This window comes from Struthio camelus, chromosome 4 (genome assembly GCF_040807025.1).
Source record: "Struthio camelus isolate bStrCam1 chromosome 4, bStrCam1.hap1, whole genome shotgun sequence".
NCBI classification, from domain to species: domain Eukaryota; kingdom Metazoa; phylum Chordata; class Aves; order Struthioniformes; family Struthionidae; genus Struthio; species Struthio camelus.
The window spans coordinates 79,744,020-79,768,024 of record NC_090945.1 but is presented as its reverse complement, the minus strand read 5'-3'; the positions used below and the strand labels follow the sequence as shown (position 1 = coordinate 79,768,024).

At 38.3% G+C, this 24,005-nt stretch overlaps 1 protein-coding gene across 50 annotated transcripts in view; it reads right to left on the bottom strand.

Annotated features, from left to right (window-relative positions):
• Positions 1-24,005, bottom strand: part of CTBP1 (C-terminal binding protein 1) — a 255,605-nt gene that overhangs the window by 11,943 nt on the left and 219,657 nt on the right. For all 50 annotated transcript variants that reach the window (XR_011141124.1, XR_011141123.1, XR_011141126.1 and 47 more), the window contains 4 exons: positions 15,013-15,157; positions 11,149-11,355; positions 5,151-5,365; positions 1,035-1,165 (listed from right to left, as the gene is read on the bottom strand). Coding sequence is in view for 42 of the 50 variants with exons in the window: in XM_068943611.1 (XP_068799712.1) it covers positions 1,035-1,165; positions 5,151-5,365; positions 11,149-11,355; positions 15,013-15,157 (698 nt within the window). In the remaining 8 variants the exon portion in view is untranslated. The remainder of the gene's footprint in view (positions 1-1,034; positions 1,166-5,150; positions 5,366-11,148; positions 11,356-15,012; positions 15,158-24,005) is intronic.

Below are 24,005 nucleotides of genomic sequence, written 5' to 3'. Positions count from 1 at the left end.
AACAGATATAAAAATTCCACTTCCAACAATACTACTGCTGTTTTTTAAAGCTTTCACTTCCCCCTATCTGAGCTGATACAAGAGAGACTTCCCTCTCTTTCGATTCTCTTCAACCTACCCCAAAGTACTACATTTGTTCCTCTTCAAGAGTTCTGTGGGTTGTTCCAGTTAAAATTAAGACTTCTTCCTGCCCAGACTGAAAAACTGGAGAAGGCTTGTCACATACAAGCACGAAGCTCTAACAGTCTGTTTTCACAGCTCTAACAAAGAAGGCAGGGCCAAGACTCAAGGACATGTCAGAGGCCTGTTTCTAATAGGAGTGTTTATATCATAATACCAATGCCCCTTTGGGAGTGGTATATTTTTGCCTAAAACTCTGCACTTCCCGGTGGCTTTCAGAAAACTCAGGCTACCAGCTCTGCTAATGACAGCAGAGTTATTACTCTCCTGAGGATGAGAAAGGGCAAAACAAACCAAAACCTGAACTCTGGCCACCTTCCTTATCTTTACATTTTTTGCAACCTGGCACGTTTGTGGCTTTCCTGCAGAGGGCAGCCGGATGGAAAGTACGTGTTTTCCTGCAGAAAGGTGTCATAAATCAATTGTTTCTTGCACCAGCTCTGAGCCTTTCACCTTCTGAAAGAATCTGTTCAGACACGAACACTAGCTGCACCCAGAGTTTTATCAATGACAAAGAGCACGCCTCTCAAAGCCATGTGACACTAAGCCATGCCCATGATTTTAACTTGTGTCCCTGATATTTCTGCTTAATAAGCCCATTAGATTTTGTGTGTTTGTTTGTTTTTTAAAGAAATTAAATCTTGGATATCACTTTTTTCACTTCTGACCACATGAAAAAGCTCCATCTACGTTTGCATTAGTCCAGTGCTGCACAGATTCATGTTGCTTTTCTAAGAGGTATTTAGCTACCAAAGGAAGGGAAAACTCATTTACTTGTTGCTGTTGATTGCATCATGCACTACGACTTAAAACTAAAAGTGAACAAAATAAAAATAAAAATAAAGGAAAAGCACCTGAATGGTTCTGACTCATGTACATCTAAGGCTGCCCCTCGTATCCTTCCTTCCTTCAGGGCCTGTGCAAGTGCTTTTTCGTCTACTAACCCACCTCGAGCTGTGTTGACCAGGAAAGCCCCTTGTCTCATCTAGGGAAAGTTAAAAACAAGAATGATGAAATAAAAATAAATGAAATAAAATCGTTGTGGCATTAGCTTTTACTCAAAAGAAGCATCCATTACAACAAAGGCTATTCAGCTGATTTAACCTGTAACAGTTGTCTTCCCCTTTCCATTGGAAAGTACCACAAAACGTGATGCTTCTAACATAAAATGCTATTTCACAGCACTTAATAACCTTTTGTTTCTTGTAAGTAGCGTCTTTTAATAGAAGCGTTGTTTCATATATTGTGCAGTAACATGATCAAAAGATACAAATGTGCATACGAAACTGACAGATCATTTTATGCCTTTTTATTTCACTGTGAAATTGCATAAGACAGAAACTACAGTACATTCTCAAATTCATATTTTGTGGTTTAAAACTTTCACACAAACAAAAGCCTACATGAATCTTTCAGAAAAATCAATGCTTTTGGACTTCAAAACTCTTTTCCCTTTAGTTACCAAAATACAGCAGGCCTATGTTTTATTTATTGCTGTTACTTCAGCTTCCTCCTCCCCATAAAGACTGTTCAAATAAAGGTCTAAGGAATCCTTATATTATCCAATTAAAAGGCATGAAAATGAATTTGGCTGAGAATGCTGCATGCCCTGGAGAGAAGCTGCGCTGTGTATTGTGCAGATTAGCATTGTAGATAACACCGAGCGGAGAGAACTGCAAGAATTTATACCCTAATATATCCACAACATGAAAACAAAGTGGAAGTTTAAGTAAGAGAGATGGTACGAACAAAGAAAAAAAAGATTTCCATATCCTGCTTCCAGCCACTCTAACACTTCAGCATCTTTTACCAGGTGTCTCAAACACAGGTCCTGATCTCAGAGCATTTCTATGCGCAAGGGAAAGCACATGAAGAGTAGGAACCATGCTGAAGATGAGTGATAAAACTCCCGTTTCAAATGGAGTCCATCTCTCCGCACAAGAACAAGAAAACCTCCAACATTTTAACACGAAATCAACTATTTACAACCTATATATCAAACTAAAGCTTATCTAAATGGCAGCAGGATCCTTAGTCTAAAACATTGATTTGGAATGCCAAATTCATGAACAACAGGGAGGTTTGGAGGAAGTCAGCTAGGAATTTTTAATGAGAGATCATTGGAAATATCGAACTACTAAGCCACATATGCTTGCAGTAAGGTTATTAAAAAAAAAAAAAATTTTTTTTACTGGTCAACTCATTGACCTTAATCTGGCTCTGCCCCTCTCCATTTGCAGAGACTTGGGCTGTTAGGGGAACATCTGTTGCTCTATATAGCAAACCTAAGTTTACTTACAGCAGGAGTGCAACACTAATGGATACTTCTGTTAGTTTTATGTGATTGTCTTGAGAATTGCAGCAGTAAGGTAATGGTGGCATGAGCTTAAATTGCTCTGGCAACAACAAGGGGTTCCTAATGGAAACCAAGAAGATGGAAACCACCACTGTACTTGAACCACGCCAGTCAGCTGTGATAACGAGACTAAAACCATAGCACAGGAGGGCTCACTCAAGTAGCAATCACACCTGCTACACGGACATGCCATACAGGCTCATGGGAGCTTAAATAAAGACTTTCTATTTCTGTGCTTTTGCAAATGAAAGGGATAATTTGATGTTTAAGTATAGCTTAGTCTATTTATACATACTTTGAAGACCTTGAAATTTGTAATCAAAGTAAACCTTACTGAAATCTTCTGTCCATCCATAATAACCTTGCTTGAGTTTTCATCTTCAGGACTATTTACAAAACTCTAAAGCTAGTACTAAGACAAGCCCAAATCAAACAGAACATGGATGCATAAAGGCACTGTAATGGGAATGAATTATGTGAGTCACGATAAACTATGAGGGCGGATGCAGTTGAAGACGATCTTTTAAAACGGTGGAAGCTTGAAAGAGAACGTTACAGCTAAAACTGCTGACTGCTACTACGATTCACTTACATTAAACCTGTGGAACTGCTTTAGAAAGGTATTGCGTTTAATTACAGCATCGTCTGCTCAAATCTGTAAAACTAAAGATGACCTCAGCTTCCTATAAGAGCACTTGATTACCACGGGTTCAATAATCACAAGCTCGAAATAACTCTCTGAGCCGCTCTGGAATTACAAGGCCAAACATGATGGCTAGGCAGAATGCGGACTGATACAAAGGAAAAGCTACTGAAAAAGACTGACATCAAAATTCCAAAGGAATTTTAAGGTTGTGCAATTTCACATTCCAAAAAAAAGTCAGGATGAGACTTTAGTGAAATGAGATGCATCAGACTTCTCTGCACTTAGTTTAAAAACTGGTTATTACGTGAACATGCAATACTGGGCAAAAGGGGCATGCAACGTTCTCTAAAAATTTTAGGTCAACTACGGCATCTGTCAGCCTACTTTGCTCTCTTCACTATATATTCAGAAGATCTGGTCTATGCAAAGTAATCAATCAAGAGTGATCATAGGTGTCATGATTTTCTTGCTTTCAAAATTTGGATAACATTCAGTTGTTACAGTATAGCTTGCTTTATCTGAATTTTTAGCTAAAGCAATTGCTTCTAAATAAAGAATAATAAATAGCAAGATAAATGCTTACAATATCTTTTTAGGTTTAGATTCTATTTGCATTTCATTTTAGACCGCATCACTCACTTTTAACCCTTTCGTTTGTTTTGTTTCTCCGATGAATACACTGAGTACTCTCCAAAGCTCATCCCATTTATCCACTTCCACTCAAAAACTTCCTCCGATACACTGCTGAAGTTTCACTGTCCCCTGTACTGACTGAGCACTGCTAAGCCTCTAAAAAGTCCCCCTGAAATCAGTGCAATTCTCTCTGGGTTCAGATGAGGGCTTACAAAGACATCTAACCATTTTATAACCATTATAGCGTACCCGAGGCACAGAACAAGAGAGCATGTTCAGGGTAGAGTGATAGAGCTTACTTCTCCTGGCGACTTACATTTTAAACTTCTTAATTTTTAAGAGTTTTAAGTCCCAAACCCTGGTTTTACATTGGGACTGGTCTGCAAAATCCTAAACTCTCAAATCAAGACTCTCTAATCATATCATTAGCTTTCTGCCATGATCCTACATGAATGTGTTCCACATTCAGTAACTACTTCAGTTCTACTAAAGTTCAAGAGTAGTAGGTGCAAACTATTTCTCAGAAGCCAAACAATGATTTTACACCAAAAGAGTACTGCCACAGTTACCAGCAAATACATATACTGTATGTATAAAGAACACCAAAAAGTAAAATCAATTTTTTATTATATCATTAGAATTTCTTTCCTGTGCACAATAACTACGCTCTTATATTTCAAAGTTATATTTCTTACTTTTATCTGCATTGAGGTTTGAAATGAGAACCTACGCATTTAATGAAAAAATTCTACTACGAAATTAGTCAAAAACAGAACAGTTACTACATGTCCAGATTATGAAATAATATTACCTAAAAATTTAGGGAGATGTTAGTACTAAATCAAATCAGCATTATTTTCCCCAAATAATGCAATGCTGTAAATGGCATTAATCCATCAGTGAAACACTCTGCAAGCATTAGGACTGAGCACAGGGGGGCGCCATTTAGTCATAATCCTTAAATCACATATGAAGAACTCAAAACTGAGGAACAAGAGGGAAAGACAGAACTGCTACCTGAAAAAAACAGGCAAAGAAAGTAGCTACTGGAAGATACAGAAAAAGTATTTTTAAATCAATGCAACTTAATTACATCTGAAAAATAGGCAGAAGAGCACATTATTTCTATAAATGCATTGTTACTGAGCAAAAAAGACAAGAAAAACAACAATACATAAGGCACAAACTATTTCCGTATCAGTTATAAGCCTGCTCAAAGTAGCAAAAGGAAAAAAATACTTGCTTTCAAATGAGAATCTGCATGTTCACTTAAAGAAACTCTGCAAAGTGTCAGCCACCAGTACCGGTGCGGAGGGCACCCACAGAGGTCGTTACCTGCTTTATGGTGAAGTCATTAATAAGATGATGATTGTGTTCATTCAAGTTGCAGTGCAGGGTAACACAGTCACTGTGGAACAGCAGGTCCTGCAAAGTGCTCACCCGCTGCAGTCCTAGAGCACGCTCCATGCCATCTGAGAGGTATGGGTCATAGAAAATGACACTGAAGCCAAAGGCTTTGGCACGTAGTGCTACTGCTTGCCCAACACGCCCTGGGAACAAGAGAGACGCACAGTGAAAACATATCTAAAGGAGCTGGTGCAGGTAGCCCGTTCCTTCCTACTGCAAACACTTGTATCAAACGATACGGTTTTGTACAGCACCTAGAACTGGATTAAAAAAAAAAAAAAAGGCGTCTCCCCATCTCCCATTCCACTTGAAATCCTTGTTAAGATCAGTAACATCAAATCTGACTGCTTCACACAGTTTTGTCCCAAAGTGAAAGGCCTGCACCTTTTGCAAATGGAGATCTGAAACGCCAAAAGACGTCATGTAATCTACAACAATCTGCGTACTAGAAGCGCTCACCTGCTGGGCCTGCTTATGGTAAAATACTACTGCTTTGGAATACATCCTGCCAAGGACCTACTCTTACCCACGTCTGACCAGCTGGCTTTAATAAAAAGCTATAAAATTAATACTCAGAAATGGATGCAATAAAACCTAATTTGTTTAATCTGAAGCTCAATCCTGTTCAATGCATGGAATCTCCTTTCTGAACTAGTATCTTCTTCCATTTTGAGTAGCATCCTTTCAGCATTAAAATGCCTATAAAGAAATCAGTCATTTCAATGTTTAAAAATTCTGCATCCATTTAGCTAAATCAGTCTATCATATGGCACTTCCCTGCTCATCCCTCCTTACTGTCGTATTATTTCAGAGCTGTGTTTGAAATTGCTTTTCAGGCATGACTCCATACCGCGCATGTTAGCAGGTGTGTATTTCCCCTTGATACACTACCAATAAAACAATTCCTAGAGCAAATAAGTAATATATCCAGTGAGTAAGGAAATTATGAAGAACGAAAACTAAAATGCTTTCCAGATTAGAAGACTATACACTAGATGCTCACATTAGAGTATTACAGATTTTAGCTGAAGACACTTCAAAAGTATCATTCACTAGACACACAGTAATAATCGTTGTGTCAGATTAAAAAAAAAAGTCAATAGTTTTATTTTGCAATATCTCAGTTTGTGCAAAAAAAGCATCAAAATAACACAGGGAAATCCCGTATCTTTGCAATCGTGCTTTAAAGGATTTCCCTCTGCTTTTCAGTTTCTCTTTGAATAAACTTCAGAAGCCAGAGGAAGAAAGGTTTTTTGTTGATCATTTAATCTGAACACCGTAATTCTGTAGAGCTTGCTGATGGATGTGCTTGGAATATTAAATAGTCTGTCAACCTGACGGAGGCAGTCTGCTTTCCTTTGGGGACATAAACTTAAAACACTCTTCCAAACCTTTTATTTCAATACTTACGTACACATGATTTGTTTGCTTTTCAAGTTGATTTTTAAAAACAAATTAGCCAATTCTCAGCACAATGTACTATTTTCAAATTGTGGCACGTTCACAGCTCAAGATCTCAGTCACACACAGTAAACAATATATATTTTTAAAAGCAGCATGTCACATTTGCTCTAACTCCATTTCAATTTCACATGCAACACTGCTCTTTTTACACTCTTTACAACACTAATACCTGAGGGGATTCACAGCAGCTAAATCTCTTACAACTGGATCTCCATTTAAAGCTATGCTTTCCATTCAGTGCAACCAGGCTAATACAGTTAATTTATTAAAACCTTCTTAAATATGCATACTTTCCTTCTGAAATACTTGGGAATAATAGGCATGTACTTTTGGGCAGAACTGTCCTATTACAATCACTTTACAGGATAGAGCTCTTCTGTAACTGACAGTTTATACTGTAGTCATAGTCCTTAGACAAAAACATAGATGAACAAATAAATCTGCCAATTCCTTTTTAAATTACAGTCAGACAACATAGCACAACTATACACCTATGACAGTTTTCTTTTTCTTTTCCTGAAAAAATGTTCTGTTTTATAAGCCTATCTCATGGACATGACGGGTGGCTCAAAACCTACCTCAGTACATCAACAACACCACACCAGTGTAGACAGATTCACACCTTCAGGGCAACGCTACCTTAAAAGCATATACAATTGCTATGAATACTGATGAGACTTGGGTGCTTCCAAGAAAAGGTAAATTCTGAAGCTCATTAAAAAATTCTGAAAACAAGTTCTGAAAACTTATTAAATCAACTTCGAGGTTTGTGATCGGGAAAGAACACACAAAATGCGTGCTTCATACAATTGCAAAAAAAGGAGAGTTAACAAAAGCCTATTTTAGAAATGATTTACCCAAAGCTGTAGCAAAGCCTGTGCATCGTTTCAGTGAAACCAGAGGTGTGAGCAGACTCACAGCTAAAATGCCTGATTCTCCTGGTACAGTGTGACTCATCCACTCCCCCCAAAGTCTCCCAGGTTGTAGGTGAGTCTGCTCTCGACCTGGTCAATGACCTGATTTGTGGGCAACACATAGTAGCAAGGGTGCTCAGTAATCCCCCCCCAGGCCTTGGGTGAAGAGCGCATACCTATGCTGGTAGTACAAAGTTTTATCAAATGCCCTCAGCACCACAGATGTTGATGACCTGCCTGCAGACTTCCATGGAAAGGAAAAGTACTTTAGTTTAGCAGCTTTTACTGTCTAGGCAACAGTAATTAGGAATTTGGGTAAGTCTTCCTCCCTCCTGGAAAACTCTGAAATGCGGCTTCTTGGAAAGTGCCATTTTGTCATATTTCCTGGCGAGCACCTAAACACAGCTAGCAGGACTGCCAAGGCTGCATCGTTTGGTAACACCGTGCTATATGGTAAAACCAACCAACTCTTAATCTTGCCTGATAATACAGACCAGTGCAGGACTCAAACTGGTGAGAGAAACCATGAAGCAGGTGAGATCAAACTGAGTGATGACAATGATTATGACGTGGAGACAAATGTATCTGGAGATAATTTCACCTCTTGTGAATGAGGAAATGCATTAGCTATTAGTCAATAATATTTGCAACTGGGAGGAAAGGGAAGAGAGCGTGATATCATAGCCTTCACTGCTGTAAAATAATCTTTTCAGCAGGATCATGTCCAGCTATCTATTTATGCAAGTACTTACATGCTGCTGCTGCTCATAAAATATTCTTTAAAAAAAAGACAGACAAAAGGTGAAAAGGTAGTGACCTCTTAAAATACATGGCTTGCTATCCAAGCTTGTGATGCATCACTTGAAATACAGGACTCTGGATTGTAATCCAGATTAAAAGTGACAAAGACGGCTTTTTGAAATGATGTGATATTATTACTTACGTAAGGCTCAAAGATTCCCACACTTCGTAAAGACAGAAAGAAACACATGCTTAGCCCCAAGGAACTGAGAGGCTAACCACAAAATTTTTGGTTTTTGGCTTATCTTCAACCTCAATACAAGCAGAGAATGAGGGAAGGGGTTAACTTTAAAGGAGGAGTATGGAGTAATAGGATTAACCAGGATGCACCAAGTGTCAAAAGCAGGAACATGTATGAAAGAAGGCAAAGAAAAGAGCGAGTGATTGAAAGAAAAAGGCAAATGAGTCATGAAACTTGGCTAGACCAGTGGATAAGGAAGTGAGTAGCTGAAGCTTTGGAGGGAATGACTATGTCATTCCCTAGTAGAGAGATAGGCAAGACCTACGGTGTTTCTCATTGGCAAAACAAGAAAGCAGTCCAGAAACGGATGTGAAGAAGGTCTGGACTTGGCTGTTGCCAAAGGAAAGTGATATAATTTAAGCGACCCATTGCTGAAGAGACTGAAGTTAAAGACGAGAATAGAAAGTCATAGCTGTGAGATAAGAGATCAGCATGTTAACAAGAAAGGGGAGAATCAGAGATACTACGCAGAAGTAGAGGGAGGAAGAAAGAAAAAAAAAAAAAGGACTGAGTAACAAAGATGAGAATTGTTAATTTTGTATGTGCTAATTCACTTCATAGCACCTTAGTCGTTCAGCAGTTCGGATGCCGATACATCTTAATAATAAAATGAGGCAAAACTACATATGTGGGAAAAGGATACTAGTAGGGAAACGTAACCTAAGGGCAAGACTGTTGAATGTTATTGTAAATACACATTTTGGTCTAAAACTAGAGATAGGTAGCCTCTTGCAATCATCTGCAATGGAAAAGAGTGCGTCTTAATCTAACTGCCTGAAGTGCTTAGATGCAAAAAGTAGTACAGCCCTATTTTTACGGCTTTAAGACTGTACTTTTTATTCTCTGTTAACATGTAGGTAGGTAGGAGTTTGCTAGAACAGAACGTCAGAATCACAAGGTTGTGCCCATTCACATACATATACAAAATTAAACTGTGGAAAACAGACTTTCCTTGAAAGCGTGAAGCTTCCATCTGTAGCAAGAGCAATAGGAATAATAAAACAGAAAAAATTCCTGGCTAATAACTGTAAAAGATGTGTGCCTTTAAAATCGTATTTTATTAGCCTTTTAACACACAATGCACACCAAGGTTTGCTTTTTTTAAAAAACAACTTTATGCGGCATTGCACACATATTGGCACTCTGATTATCCACTTGTTTCTCTATACTTTTCAATTATTATCGACAAAAAGAGTACAGAGAAAATGCATTTAAAAAAGCTCAATAATAAATGAAGATTCATTCTTATTTCGGTCAGGAATTTAAGTGCAATACAACAAATATAATGCCAATAGGACAGATATCTCCAGCAAGTAAGCTCACAGTATCTAAGTCGGGGCTTGAGTTTCAAAAACTAGATGTGCCTTTCAATTTTTAAAACACTGCAAGTGATTGGCTATTATTTCTGTATGGATGCTGTGGCTGTGAGTGCAACACCAACTGCATGCCTGAATGAGGTGCATAATTACATGGGTATAGATTTGAGAAAGCAACTTCACGACTAACTTCTTGAAAGTCATATTTTAAAGGCAATTCTCTGTGAAGATGTTTTTGGTGCCTTGCACACTCATTCAAATCAGTACTACGTTATGCTAGGCTATTTTCAGCTTCCAAAAGCAAGAGTTAGCGGCTTGAGTTATCTGACATCAATGTACGGAACCGTCATTTAAGTGCTAAAGATCTTCTAAAATATGATGTCCTGTTGTCAAAATCTTATTACTAATTCCTGTGGCTGAATACCACAGCAATTATAGGCACAGTCTATCAGATCTTTGATAAGACAAGTACATGACCGAACAATTTTCATATAGAAACTGACTTGCTTGTTTTTCTCCTCTACTTCCATAACAGACAGTAATTAATTCATCCCAGGCAAACCTGTCCATCTGTTAGATGCTGAAACATATTTAGGGACATTCAGAGAGGTAAGTAGGTGATTTTATGAGGTCTGGAAGCATTTCATACTGTCTTGCATATATTTTTCCTCTCATTTGAGCTGAAATACAAATTCAAATGCAGCCCAATAAATGCAGCAGATACTGCCCAGCAGGCTGTTACAGCAGCAAAAACTTGCAGACATGTTAAGAACAGCAAAAAGAAGAAAGCACAGACACAGGTATGACAACGTACAAGGAATACAGTACTATTACATAACGTAATAATGGCATTAAATACATCTGACGTTGGGTTGAAGTAGCAGGATCCTTACCCTGGAAAAGGGAAGTGACGGTGTTTCTTACTGCACATGGCAACGACAGCAGAAGGACGTACAGAAGTTCAAAGAATTCAGAAAACAGTAACAAAAGTAAGCTGAGGGAAGCAGGAGGTTATTAAGGGAAAAATATTTGAGAATTATAAACACCAGGAATGAAGCGGTATTATCCAGAATGCTTGGCAGGGAAAGGAGTGAACTCTCAGTGTTCCATTTTTTCTAGCTCAAATCTTCCTAATTTTTTTAAAGCAACATGAGGCAAGGCACGTTAGAAAACCCTCAAAGCCAACATACCTAATCCAATAATGCCCAAGGTCTCCCCTCTGATCCTGGCGGCTCCAGAAGCCACTTCCCGAATCTGTTCAACGCTCTGTACCCTCGTGCCTTCTCGCAAAGCCTGGTGAAGCCAGGTGGTTCTCCTGTAGAGGTTCAGAATGTGGCACATTGTAGAATCTGCTGTTTCTTCTACTGAGGCAGCTGGCACATTACACACTGCAATCCCTGCAAAGAATGGCGGGGAGAGGATATCAGCTTGCCAAGTATTTCTTAGCTTTCCCCGTTGAACAGCTATCCAGAATTAAAGGAACATATTTTAATTTACAGGTACTTCAACACTTGCTTTGCCCAAATAAGTTTCTGACTCCAATGACAGATACAATACTTGACAAAATAGATGATACGTATTTTGCAGATTTTTTTAAAAATTTCTTACTATTTACTGTGCTTTAAAACTAAGGCGAACGGTGAACGGACAGCTGAAACCTCAGAAGGAACATATTTCACATGTCTAGTAGTTTAGTACCTAAGTTGATTAGGTTCTAGTAAGCATTTTTCATGCACACAGGACCGGGTGGTTTGAATAGCAAAAAGAATCATGCCTTGCTCTTGACATAAGGACAAAGAGGCTAATGACTGTTGTTTAAATTTAATTTTGTGAGTTAGCTTTCCACTATTGAGCAGACCCCCCCCCCCAAAAAAAAAAAAAGCTATCTATACAAATTATTAAAAAGCTAAATTACTTTAAAACAACAGCAATTCTTATAAAGCCTTCAACGGACAAGTATTATTATTTCCAAAACGTAATGGGCAATCACGACACAGGTAGGAACAATTCGTGTTGTGTTGCACAAGGATCTGCAGAATTGCTACAAATAGTCGTGAGGTCCTTTCCTGGTCCCTCATAGAACTACTAAAGAGATAATCCAGCTAAACATCAGTGGAGAAATATAAAACGTGCTTTCACATGGCATGTAAAGATAATGCAAGTCCCTGCTGCTACCAGTTGAAAAGTTAATAGTTGGAAAGGCGATACTATCAAGAAGTCAAGAGACAGATTTCCACAGATAGCGGATGGATTCAATACTCGTTACGTTCCATTTTTACCTCAAAAACCAGATCAGGCAACAAGCAACTGCAATCGCAGATAAGTTATCACATCCTGCTTTCTGGACAAGCGTTTACTTTCCAGTACTCAATGTACAGCAGCTAAGCAAAACGTTGTTTATTTGAAAAAGTTTGTGTCCTGTTTGACTTCTCTCTCTGATCATTCCTTCTATTTACTATATATGTTCTCTCTCCAGTCGTCAACTCTCACGAATGTTTGTGTCTCAGCTGTGTTGTCTGAGATCGCAGACAGCACACAGTCTAATTTCATGGCAGAGAAAAAAGTATTTTGTATAGAAAAACAACTAGTACTGCTTTTACTGTCTAGTTGTTTGGGCTTCTACATAAATAAATATTCAGTGAGCCCTCAGTTAACACCAGGATATCTTATGAAGCAAGGAAAAAAATATAACATTCTCTTCAATAATAGTAATAACAGTAATCTGACAAGTAATAAGCTCATACCGTATTTATCTATGTTTTATATTCAAATGCCTTCTTTCTGCTGCCTGGTATTTTTTGAGCCTTCTTAGATCAGTAAAAATCAACATAAGGAGGCTGTACAACTATTTTTCTTTTCTTTGCTGTAGAGATGTAAGGCTGGCTGAGTCACTGTTCTGAGAATTACAAAGATAAAACAGCTTCATTTGCAGGAATTTTAATCTTGGCATCCTGCTAGCATCAACGGGAGTATGAAACTCACCGTATTCTGAAATGAGAAAAAGAGAGAGCGAGAGTTGGGGGAAAAGCACTCTCTTTTGATTGAAAAGAAACATCCCTCTACGTGGATCATATTAAACAGATGTATTTGTTTATACAGAAAAGGTCCCTCTCAGGGAGTGAAAATGTAGATTTTACATGGCAAATCAGACTTAACAAGCACGTCTCCTAGTGGCCAGCCTCAATGAAACAGTGCTTTAAAAAAGCTGAAGAAATTGCATTACATTTTTGGGAAGAAAAACAAAGAATTGAACTCACCTTACACCTTCCTCCCTAACAGGTTTTCCTACGAAATTCTGCGGAGAAGAATTAAATAATTTCTCTCCTAAGAAATTTCTCTCTTATCTCCCTCTTATCTCACATCCCTTGCTTCTGTGCTTCTTTCCTTTTTCCCACTGCTTTCAGTGATCTGGTGCATAGGTTCAATGCTGAAAAACTCAGGAGTCAACTAGCTTCACCCTTAACTCTCATTTCACTTGCATCCAGCTACACTCGCATTTCCTATTTCTAGTCAACTATTAATAAACTGAGGAAAAAGTAGACAAGATCTCAAAGTTTTTATCTAAAAACATCTGTTTTAATACTTTTCAGTAAAAGTAAAAATGGTAACATGAAAATAACACCAAAAGGGAAAAATTGGTAACAGGGGGAGTTCTCTGGAAAACATCCAAAAAAGCTAGAATTACATTTCAGGAGAAGGTCATACTTTGAGGTCTAATGCCACAGTATAGTTCATGACTGAACTAAAGCTTTTTAGAAACAAACTCTCACATCACCTTCTTGAGATGCATATTGTTCATACTAGTTCAACAAATGGAAAATTGAGCGACAAAGTGATTTGTACAAGTAATGGCGAGTCAGTACTGAAAAATTACATGGATGCATTTGAATTGTAAGTTTGGGCTACCATCCAGCACAGAGACCTGCGCAGAGACGCAACAAACCAGAGGTTCTCCTCTCCTCCTGTCAGCAATTCGCAGCACAAATGAGACTTCTGACCGGGCTGGGGCCTGGGAGCTGTGCCTAGGGTTTGGCTTTGCATCTAGGATTTTACTCCAGGCCAACTTCTACATACGTATATGTTTTCTGTGGACCACAATGCACGTGCCTAACTTTGGCACTGTTCATAAAAAGCAGGAGTACAACCTTTGATGCCTTCAGATCTGATCTGCTCTCTACATAAACTCCCAATAAAATTCTTAGCCTCGGCCTGATGTGCAAAATACAGAGCCATTAGGAAAAGGTGGTTATTTTACTATCGTTTACTGATAAGCAGAACTATCCTTCAGCTCCTCACTACATCAACAGAACTATTAACAAGACTAAGCACTATCACATTGAACTAAGCATCTCCAAGATCTCCCTAAACCATAATGGAGAATATAGTCAATAATTTACCCCTACTTACTCAGAAAAATGCAAAGAAAACTTAGAAATTTATTTTGATCAGTACAGTTTTACCTGTAGATGACAGATAACAGAGAGATTATGCTTAAGCAAGCAAAGTACAAAATCAGAGTGTTGCTTTTTTACAGCGAAACACTAAGCACCAACTCTTCACACTTCTAGTTTCTAAATTTATTTTGAAGCAAAACCAACTAAATCACCTATAAAATCGATATTTCTGTTTTACAGAGTGCTTTAGTACTAAATCTCATGCATCATAAATAAATCCGAGGCAGTTGATAATGATCTCATTTTTTATTCAAACAGACGTAGTTTGCCATATTGATGGAATTCTGTTTTGTGATTACAGCAGGCAGAAGTTAAAATACACAACTGGGGTGAAAAAGAGAGGAAAAATGATGACCTTACTCTCTGGATTTATCTTGAACGGGCATATTGTCATCCTGTCACAAAGTCATTAATATTATCACTTAATTAACGAATGATAATATCTCCATAAGGCTTTTTAAACATTTTGATGAGAAAATTATACAGTTTACATACTGTATTAGTGTAAATTATACAGACAGTATTAATGCAAAGACTTAGTTCCTATCAAATTTCTGGAGGCAAGTAGAAGATACAAAACAGTGTCTTTAATAGTCATACCTAAATCTCCAGCAGATTTGATGTCAATATTATCAAAACCACTGCCAATTCGGACAATTATTCGAAGTGCTTTAAATTTCTCCAGGTCTTCTCGTGTTAAAGTGATAGTGTGATACATCAGTGCACCCACTGCTTCATTTAGTACCTGTAAGTAAAATGGAAGAAAAAAAATTTTTTTTTTCTTTCATAGCATCTCAGCCTACTCATGCATACAAATTTTCAGGTATAAAACACTATATAAGCATTAAATCAATACCTTTTGTCTTAAAGGTTATTTCTGCAGGTATCATCCAGTCTCTTATTAGATTTTTTTTTTCATCTGATATATCTGTTTGAGCGTGATGATGTCAGCTTTTGAAAGAGCTAAGAGACCTCTATTCATACTCTTATTAAGAGGGAAAACGCTTGCCATTTCACAGGAGATGCCTTGCCGTACCGGACCCTAAGTACAAGCATTGACGGACTGAGGCTGCATTCTGAAAACACAACACGGGTGTAATCGCTCACTTTAAACAGCGAGTATCTTTATGCTCAGGCAGCTGACATCCCGTTTTGAATGGTGTAACAGAGCAATACCCCTTCACAATACATACAGTGGTATAGCAACTGCACTGTTCAACCATTTGTTACCTGCACAGAAAACATTCATTCATCATCACAAAACCCTCAGAAAACAGAGACTGAAATCTGTCCGTTCAAATATAAATACAAAATACCTGTCCCGTAGTTTATTTATACTGCAACTGCCTACAGCTCTCGCTGATGAAAAACTGGACGTCACACAACTTGGCGTAACTGAGTTGCAAAGCTAGACGTTACCCAGAAAATCAGCACCTCTAAGAAATCAAACTCTACCGAGGCAAAAATATTGCAGAAAGGAAAAACTTGCAAAAGAGTAAAAAAGGAGATATCAACTAACAGGACGAGAGAGGTCTGAATATCTTTCAAATTAATTTGGAGTACACCCAACATGCTCAAGAAAGGTTAAGACGGAGGGCATGGAGAGAAGAATGGGAAGAGGTTGTCACAGAGAGCCCAGCAGTTTCAAATGCTGCTCCCGAAAAGCAGTGACACTGCATGCCACACAGCTGATATAAGCTTATTTCCTAGTCTCAAAAAGCAGAAAATATTTTACTCTCTCTTTGTATGCAAAGTGGATTGTTTTATTTCTTCAAAACACTTTTATTCCCACCATCAATGCCCTAATGCCTTAATCGTTCTGCAAGAAACAAAACATGCACAAATCAGGTCAACATCTAAGCTAGCTGTAATGACTTTAAGAGGTTCCTATAAAGCACATTACATAAAGGTTCTGTGGAGGCGCTGTACTTCTTATTCAGTAGCTTTACGGTCTGGTATGAGTACAGCTTCTGTCACCTGAAGTATTTCTGCTCATATGAGCATTTTCCATGGGATTGTAAAATGTTTTTTTTTAATAGCACAGATCATTTTAAAGAACTATTGCAGCAAAATACAAACCTGCACACAAAGGATTACAACCTCCTGTTGGAACCCAAGATCTGCAGCAATAATTTTTAAAATTAAAATACATAAATAAAAATTTTGGAAGAAAATATATACGAAACCCATGACAATGAAGAAAACTGCTCTTTACTGAATATTTTACACCGTAATCTATGATATTTCAACAGGCATTCCTGGATTAGTAACCCCAGCTCTAAGTCAGATATAGACCAGGATCCCTCGAGCAGAATTTGGGATTACTTGTAAGAGGAAGAACTACTGGAAAATTAGAAATGACACAGCCTTACAGTATGGGGCTACAACACAATTCAAGGAACAGCTATAGGCTGTCCCTCCTATAAATGGTTATACACACACGGCTCCTTGATTTTGAGGGTACAAGAAAATCCTTTGGAGATTACACCGAGCTGTCACCAGTCAGAAAAACCGCACTGATCAGAATGCGTTTCCTTCAGCACTTGCAGAGGATTAAGAAAAAAACCCAGTGCATTGGTTTTGCTTCCACAGCGACACAGAACTGGAACAGATCTCCCATAGCACCAAGTCAAAGCCCATACCTGCTGCAGGCTATGCATGACATATTCCCTCTCATAACTTGATTTGAGCGACTATCTCAACTGTGTTAGGCTTTTTGGCCTGTTAATCCCTAAAGGAAAACTATTCCAAAATCTCACAGCTCTAACAATATGGAAGTTTCTTCTCACTCCCAGCCTCAATTTATTTGTAGCCCAGCCTGTAGTCATTTGTTCTGGCACCAGTGTTAGCCATTTGCTTCAACTGTACTTTTTTTCCTTGGTATTTACAATCATATATATATATATATATGTATGTATATATATATATATATATAAAAAATATAGACAGCAAGATCATATCCCCTCTCAGCATTTGTTTGGCTAGCCTTCACAAGCCTACTCCTTCTAGGATGACCCCTTTCTAGCCCCTTGATCATTCTAAGACTTCTTCATCGCACTCATGCAAGTTTAAGCTTAACTCTTCTGACTGTGGGTGATCAGAATAGGACACAGGCACTACCTGAGGTCTCTCCCAACTGTGTCAAACCAGGAGTAGTACTGAAAACAGTGATGCGTTTACTGGAAATCTCTCCTAATGAAATCTCGCATTACATGTGTGTTTGGCATGGCCAGCATCACGCTGGCAGCTGATCCTTTGACTAAAGGATAAATCTGAATCCTGCTCTTTCTAAAGCACAACTTACTGTCAACGCTCTCCACTTTATACTAGGACCTCCTTCTTGAATCACAACCCTGAGTTTTGTACTACTGAATTTCCTTGCACTTACTACTGCAGGCCTCAAGATCTTCAAGTTCTTTATGATACCCTGATCCTCTCCAACTAGCCATGTCTCCCACTCTGTGCGGCATCACACACATCTCTTCCTCCCTCTCCTCCCCCTCCTGGGCTGCTCTGGATGGCTGCACAGCAGGAAGAAACATCCTTTGCTCAGGTGTCAGAAGGACAAAACCTGAAGCAGTTGAGAGCTTACAATGATCCACCTGAGGCTTATCTAACAGCCAGACTCTTCTTTTCCTCCTCTCCTAGACCGAAGTCAGTCAATGGTGCACGCGTGTGTCCATGTAGACAGGCAGCTGCTACTCTGAGCACCACTAGCTCACCTTCAGAGCTGCTTCCGGACTGCTTTAAGTAGGAGCTAGAAGACAACTGAACCGACTCAGACATGTATTTTAAAAAGTCAGGTGTTTGATTTGGGAAGCAGCTTTTCACTTCATGATCATACATATTTTATTACCTCAACCAGTCAAGACCATAATTTGGATTCTAAGCGCACCAGTTTGGGCTCATTACGCTGCACTTTTGGGGCCTGTTCAGGTGATGGCTTGGCAATAGGAGGAAACTGAAAAGAATCTGGAAGCCTGGGAATATGTTCAAGGAAAGGACAAAGACTCTTCAAGCTGAGGCTGACACTCGTCACTTCCACACATAGGTCTTTACTCATCATATGGAATATATAACTAATAGATGTAAATGACAAATCTTTCAGAATTTTTAGTATTTGAGCCTCTTCTAGGATTACGGACAACTTAGCAAGGAAATGCAATCTTCTGCTATTGTGCACTATTTCACATTAATTTGATTAATTATGTTAGTGCTTTTTGCAACTTGCCATGTAATTGAAGTATGTCAAAAAGGCAAAAAGCAAGAAACCTGAAGTTAGAAACATTCAATATTGGTGGATGTTAATATTGCCATTTAAAGACGTAAAAAATTAGTAATGGAATTTTTATACTTTGAAATTTTATAAAGAAAAGGTATTTATATTCTCTGCCATGAAACGCACACAAGGAAGTCTAAAAAACTTGTCAAGAAATAAAAACAAAACCTATAAAAACTACATCGGAGTATAAAAACAAAATTGGAAACCAATGGAAGTGTAAACAGTTCTAAGAAACTAAACAATCTTTAGGGAAAAATAACTATGCATACAACTAATATACTGATCACTTAAGAAAACACACCCAGTGGTGGATGCCTGCGAGAGACTAGGATTACAAAGTATGGGGGGGGGGGGGGGTCGGCATTTCCCATGATCAGCTTCCGTGATACATCATTCACTGCATAAAAAGTGCCACGTTCTAGTACAACAGCAATAGAGTCAAAGTTACGCTGGGAGAATTTATTACAAAAATATCAGCTAGCGTCAATTTAAGTCAGATACACATTTGATAAGCAAGCCAGAAATTTCAGAACAGCCCAAGCATGTGGCAGGCAGATAGTTCTCCTTCATGATCTCTTACATGGAAAGAAAACTTGGGCAAAATCTGATACAGAACAAGCAGAATCAGTCGGCTGTGTCCCTTCTGCAGCCACTCCTGCTTTCATCAGATGACAATGGTGCTTTTCAGAAAGAAAGGATCTCCGATAAAAGTTGAAACACAGGACGTGAGTTGGCTTCCTTCTGTTGCCAAACGATTGTGTGGCCAATCTGCATAATTTTTATGCCTTCAGTTATCGACCTACTTCCAGGTGAAGCTACAACAAACTGCTTTGCTGAAAGCCTTTGTCATACCCTCTTCAGTGAGCTGACATTGTTTTCAATCAAGACTGTTCAGACAGGTCTTTCTGCTGTTCTTGAACCTCAAAATGACTACTCTGCTTTCTCAACATGCCAGGTCTCCCAGGCTCTTAGAGAACAGATGACTCTGTAGTAGTAGATATTTCTATTTCAAAGACCTTAACAAATCTTGAGTAGTGAATACTGAAGGCTGAAATCCTTTTTTTAAACATTTTCCTCCCTATTTTTTCATCTTTGGTCAGCACCAGGCTATTTTAGTCATCACACCAGTCACCACTGTAACATGCCTCATGAAGCCACGTCTCAAATTATTTGAGGTATAATATCCTAGTAAGCATCTTCCATTTCCTTCTATGTCTTGTTTGTTTTACAAACAAGTGTAAACAAATTGTAACATGCTAAGCATTGAACAGCTAAGCCTTTTATTCTTCTTTAGTCATCTAAACATATACTACCATATTTTAGTAGGGGTGACTAATCCCAGAAGCTTGCAGATCACCTCTAGAGTACAAAAACATAACGCAGTATGCAAAATACCAAGCTACTTGAATGCTACTAACCCACAGAGACAGAGCACATTTGTAAAATATATACAGAATGACAAATTTTAATCATAATTTTTTAAAAAGACTTCCATAAAATCATCACCAGAACATGACATCTGGCACATCAACGGGTTCTAGAAACCATAGGATATCCCATTTTTGGGGCTTGGAGTTTGTTGTGTCATCTCCAAATAAAATATGTTCCAGCGTCACCCGCAGACTTGAGGTATTCTGCACAACTAGAAAAAAACATATCTTGCTTACACTGGGTAGTCTCTGTATCACTTGACTTGCAAAAACCAGATGCACGTCAGCTTTGTAACCAGCAGTCTGTAACACAGGAGAAGACTTGTAGGTGCTCTGAAAATCTCACCAGAACGTTAGAAAAGTAAAACTGGTAGAACTGAAAAGGAAACCCCACCTGCTCAAATAGTATTTAACAGGTCTTCAAAATTCTGCTGGTTTGTGCAGTTCTTCAATAGTTCCAGTTTCTCTTTAAGAGACGCTCAGCTCAATGTTAGATTCATATGACCTGTGTCACTGCAATAACCACCTACCTCATGACGCACACTTTATTCAGCTGGGGCACTGTCTAGCGTTTTTTTTTTTTTTTAACTTTTACTAATTTTAGTGGTATTAAATACAAATATCCAGCTGCTGATCTAAGTTTATACTTTACATAAATACAAATAAGTACCAAATGTTTACATAAAAATAAATAAAACTTATTTTCAGGCTCCTGAAAATTGTCTAAAAACACTGTATACACTATATATACTATAGTGTAAGTTAAATATATCTAAAAACTACATATACTATACACCTAGTGTGTACTTTTTTTATATATAAACATACCTATTATAAACATATTTTTCATATATATAGCGGGTGTGTACACACACTCGTAAAACTGTCTATATACAAACTCCAAAAAATGTATACCCTGTAAGCAGACTTCCTTTTAAAAATGATATTCAAGCTAGTCTCTCAAACCCAAGATTAACTGACAATTATACGCAAGAGTATTATGACGCAAGTGAACTGTCAGAACACTTTTACTAAATAAAAGGCTTACAATGAATCATCTTTGTTTTTTTGCAGAAGTTCTTTGCAGAGGACACAGGTCTACGCATTAATTTGTATGCTCTATTAATAATGCGGAATTGAGTAACGTTCCGGTTCCAAACCATCAGGAGTTCCAGTGGCCTGAACTTCTTTTCCACAAGACCATTATGTCGTGAAAGTCACTGACAGCGACATTATCGACACATGCAACACTGTCTCAAAAAATAAAAATAACAACAACAACATAAAAAAGGTAAATGTGGTGACACAGGAAACAAAAACTGTTACTAATCACCAGCAATTGTCAAGCTCTAGTGACCCTTAGTAAGTTCTGGTACTGGGAAGCGCAATGAAATGCTTGTTGATAACCAACTACCTTACAGACTCCAGCCTGTCTGCAAGACTGATATATGCCGCTTCCTGGGTACAGCAGCACTTTGATTCTGCTCTTTAAAGGCTTAGTTCTGAGGAGATCCTGGCAGCCTGCCTCGCTATGTAATGCTACACTTGACCTGTAACGCTACCGCCGGCAAATTTGGCAGTTGGTGGCAGACGGGTCATTGAATACAAACACGGATTTTGTATACTTGTTTACTGTGATAGCTATGTGTTAACTCTTTGGTTGTGTAATAAAGTGCAATGACAGGGCTATTTTTATTAAATTGTTTGAAATCGTTCACGAGGAATCTGATGCAGGGCTCATTCAGAGGGCCTGTCTATATTCCACAGGTTTTGGATCAGATTCTAGGTGACAGCTCATTCCAAAGTATGCAATACTGTTTAGAAAGAGACAGCCTCCTTTCAATATATATTCTTTCAGAATTAAATTCTGCTGGAAAACTAAAAAGCACAAAAAATTTACTTAAGCACTAACATAAGGAGAACAAATCAAAGATCTGGCTGAACAGCAGGTTCTTGATCTGTTTGTATCAGTTGCAAACCATTTGTTGCATCATGAAAGCTCTTCAGCTCACCTTTGAAATAGTCCCAGATAAAACTGTAATGATCGTTTTTATGTAGGAATTAAATGTAGGAATGTTTCCAGTGACTGAACATTTCCAAGTCTTACACCACTGAATTGGAATTTCAATTATAATATTTTTTAATTTAAACCAAAAATATGGAAAAGCATCATCCCCTGTAAAGATGATTTAATTCCGTGTTTTTGAGAGAAGTCAATCACGTAATACATCAAAAAAAGGGGAATGAGAAAACATACACAGCCTCAAATGACCTCTTGACCTTTTTCCAGAATATATGTTTGCTTTAAAGATCATTCCTAATTAACTGTGCTTCCTGTCGTCTTCATTTAAATTTGCAAGGCTCACTTAATTTTCTTTCTGCTTGGCTTAGACGACTTCTGTTTCCAGATCTTGCATGTTACTTTCAGACTTAGCCCTTTGGAGCTACAAAGCACGCTCTGTGTTACGGCATATATAGCAGAAGTCAAGAAGCCCGAAGAGTGAAGAATTTGAACTCCAAAAATCTTAGGCAACACAAAGACCTGAAGGGTGTGCTTGAGTCCGTGACTCCTTCAAAGGTACAGAAGTCGAAAGAGTGAGAAACATTGCAGAAGTCAGAAGTGCTGGGTAGGCTGCCAAGGAGCGAGAAGCAGCATTAAGTCCTAAGTGGCACTGAAAGGAAGTGGGATTTGGAAAAGAGAAGGGGAGGAACAACAGAGTGGGGGGGGGGGGGGGGGGCGAAAGGCAAACAGACCCAGAATGAGCAAGGAAGAAAGTTAATTATTTTAAAATAATTTTTTTTCTTTGGATGAGCACCTATATTTTTGGTGGAATAAAACATCCTGTACGTTTGGAAGCAGTCTGAAATGGTTAATGAGAAGGCTGACCCGGGGGGAATTAATTGTAAAAGAAATATGAACAATTTAAACACTGAGTAGATTTTGATAGTAATAGATTTTCTGTTAAAAAAAGAAATCTAACCGCAAAGATCTTAACATTATTTTTACTCCAAGCACGACTGAATTAAATCTCTCAAAAGGATGCACTGAATCTAGATCCCAGTTATCTCCCCACGACGTACTTTGAAAAACGTATTGCTTTTGGCAAAAACACACTGCTCAACATCACATAGCCACTGTTTAGAACAGACTTTGTTCATCTAATGGCAGGAAAATGTAACATTTATAATAAAATGGAATTCAAGAGTCAAAGTTTAAACAAGTTTACTGTATATATACACATACTCCCAGAAATAATCATCTACAACTGTCTTTAAAAACAAATAACAACTTCTGTATTGGCGGGAGCGGGGAATCAGGAAAACCATGCACGTGAATGATTTCTCAAAAACTGTAATACATGTCCTCTAACTACAAGAAGTTATTTCAGAACTTTAGGCCACTGTCAGTTAACGTCACTACTCACTTGAGCACTGGCACCCTGCTTTTCAAAGGAATGAAACAATCGCATCTTCACCATCCAACTCACTCTCCAAACACAGCAACATTAGGAACGAATGTTTCGACACAAGACGAAGCAACTCAGAGCTCTAATACATATTATTATTTACTTCTGACCTTAAGCAAGTTACTTATTTTCCACACTTGAAGTTCCTCCGCCATAAAAAGAGAATGACAAATAAACTATTTAGCGTAAGGAAAGCGCTACAGAATTGCAACTCAGGCGTTAACCCTATTTGAAGAAAACTCTGCTTAGCGCACATAAGAGGTATAACAGCACTCACTAACATCCCGGTTTTGACTCCCACAAATGATGTTCAAATCCTGGTTTCTTTTCCTCCTTTCTGTATGCGTTCAGCTTTTTCCTCAGTCTCTCTGCTACCTAGATTGCACTTTGCCGGTATCTCTCTCACAAACTACT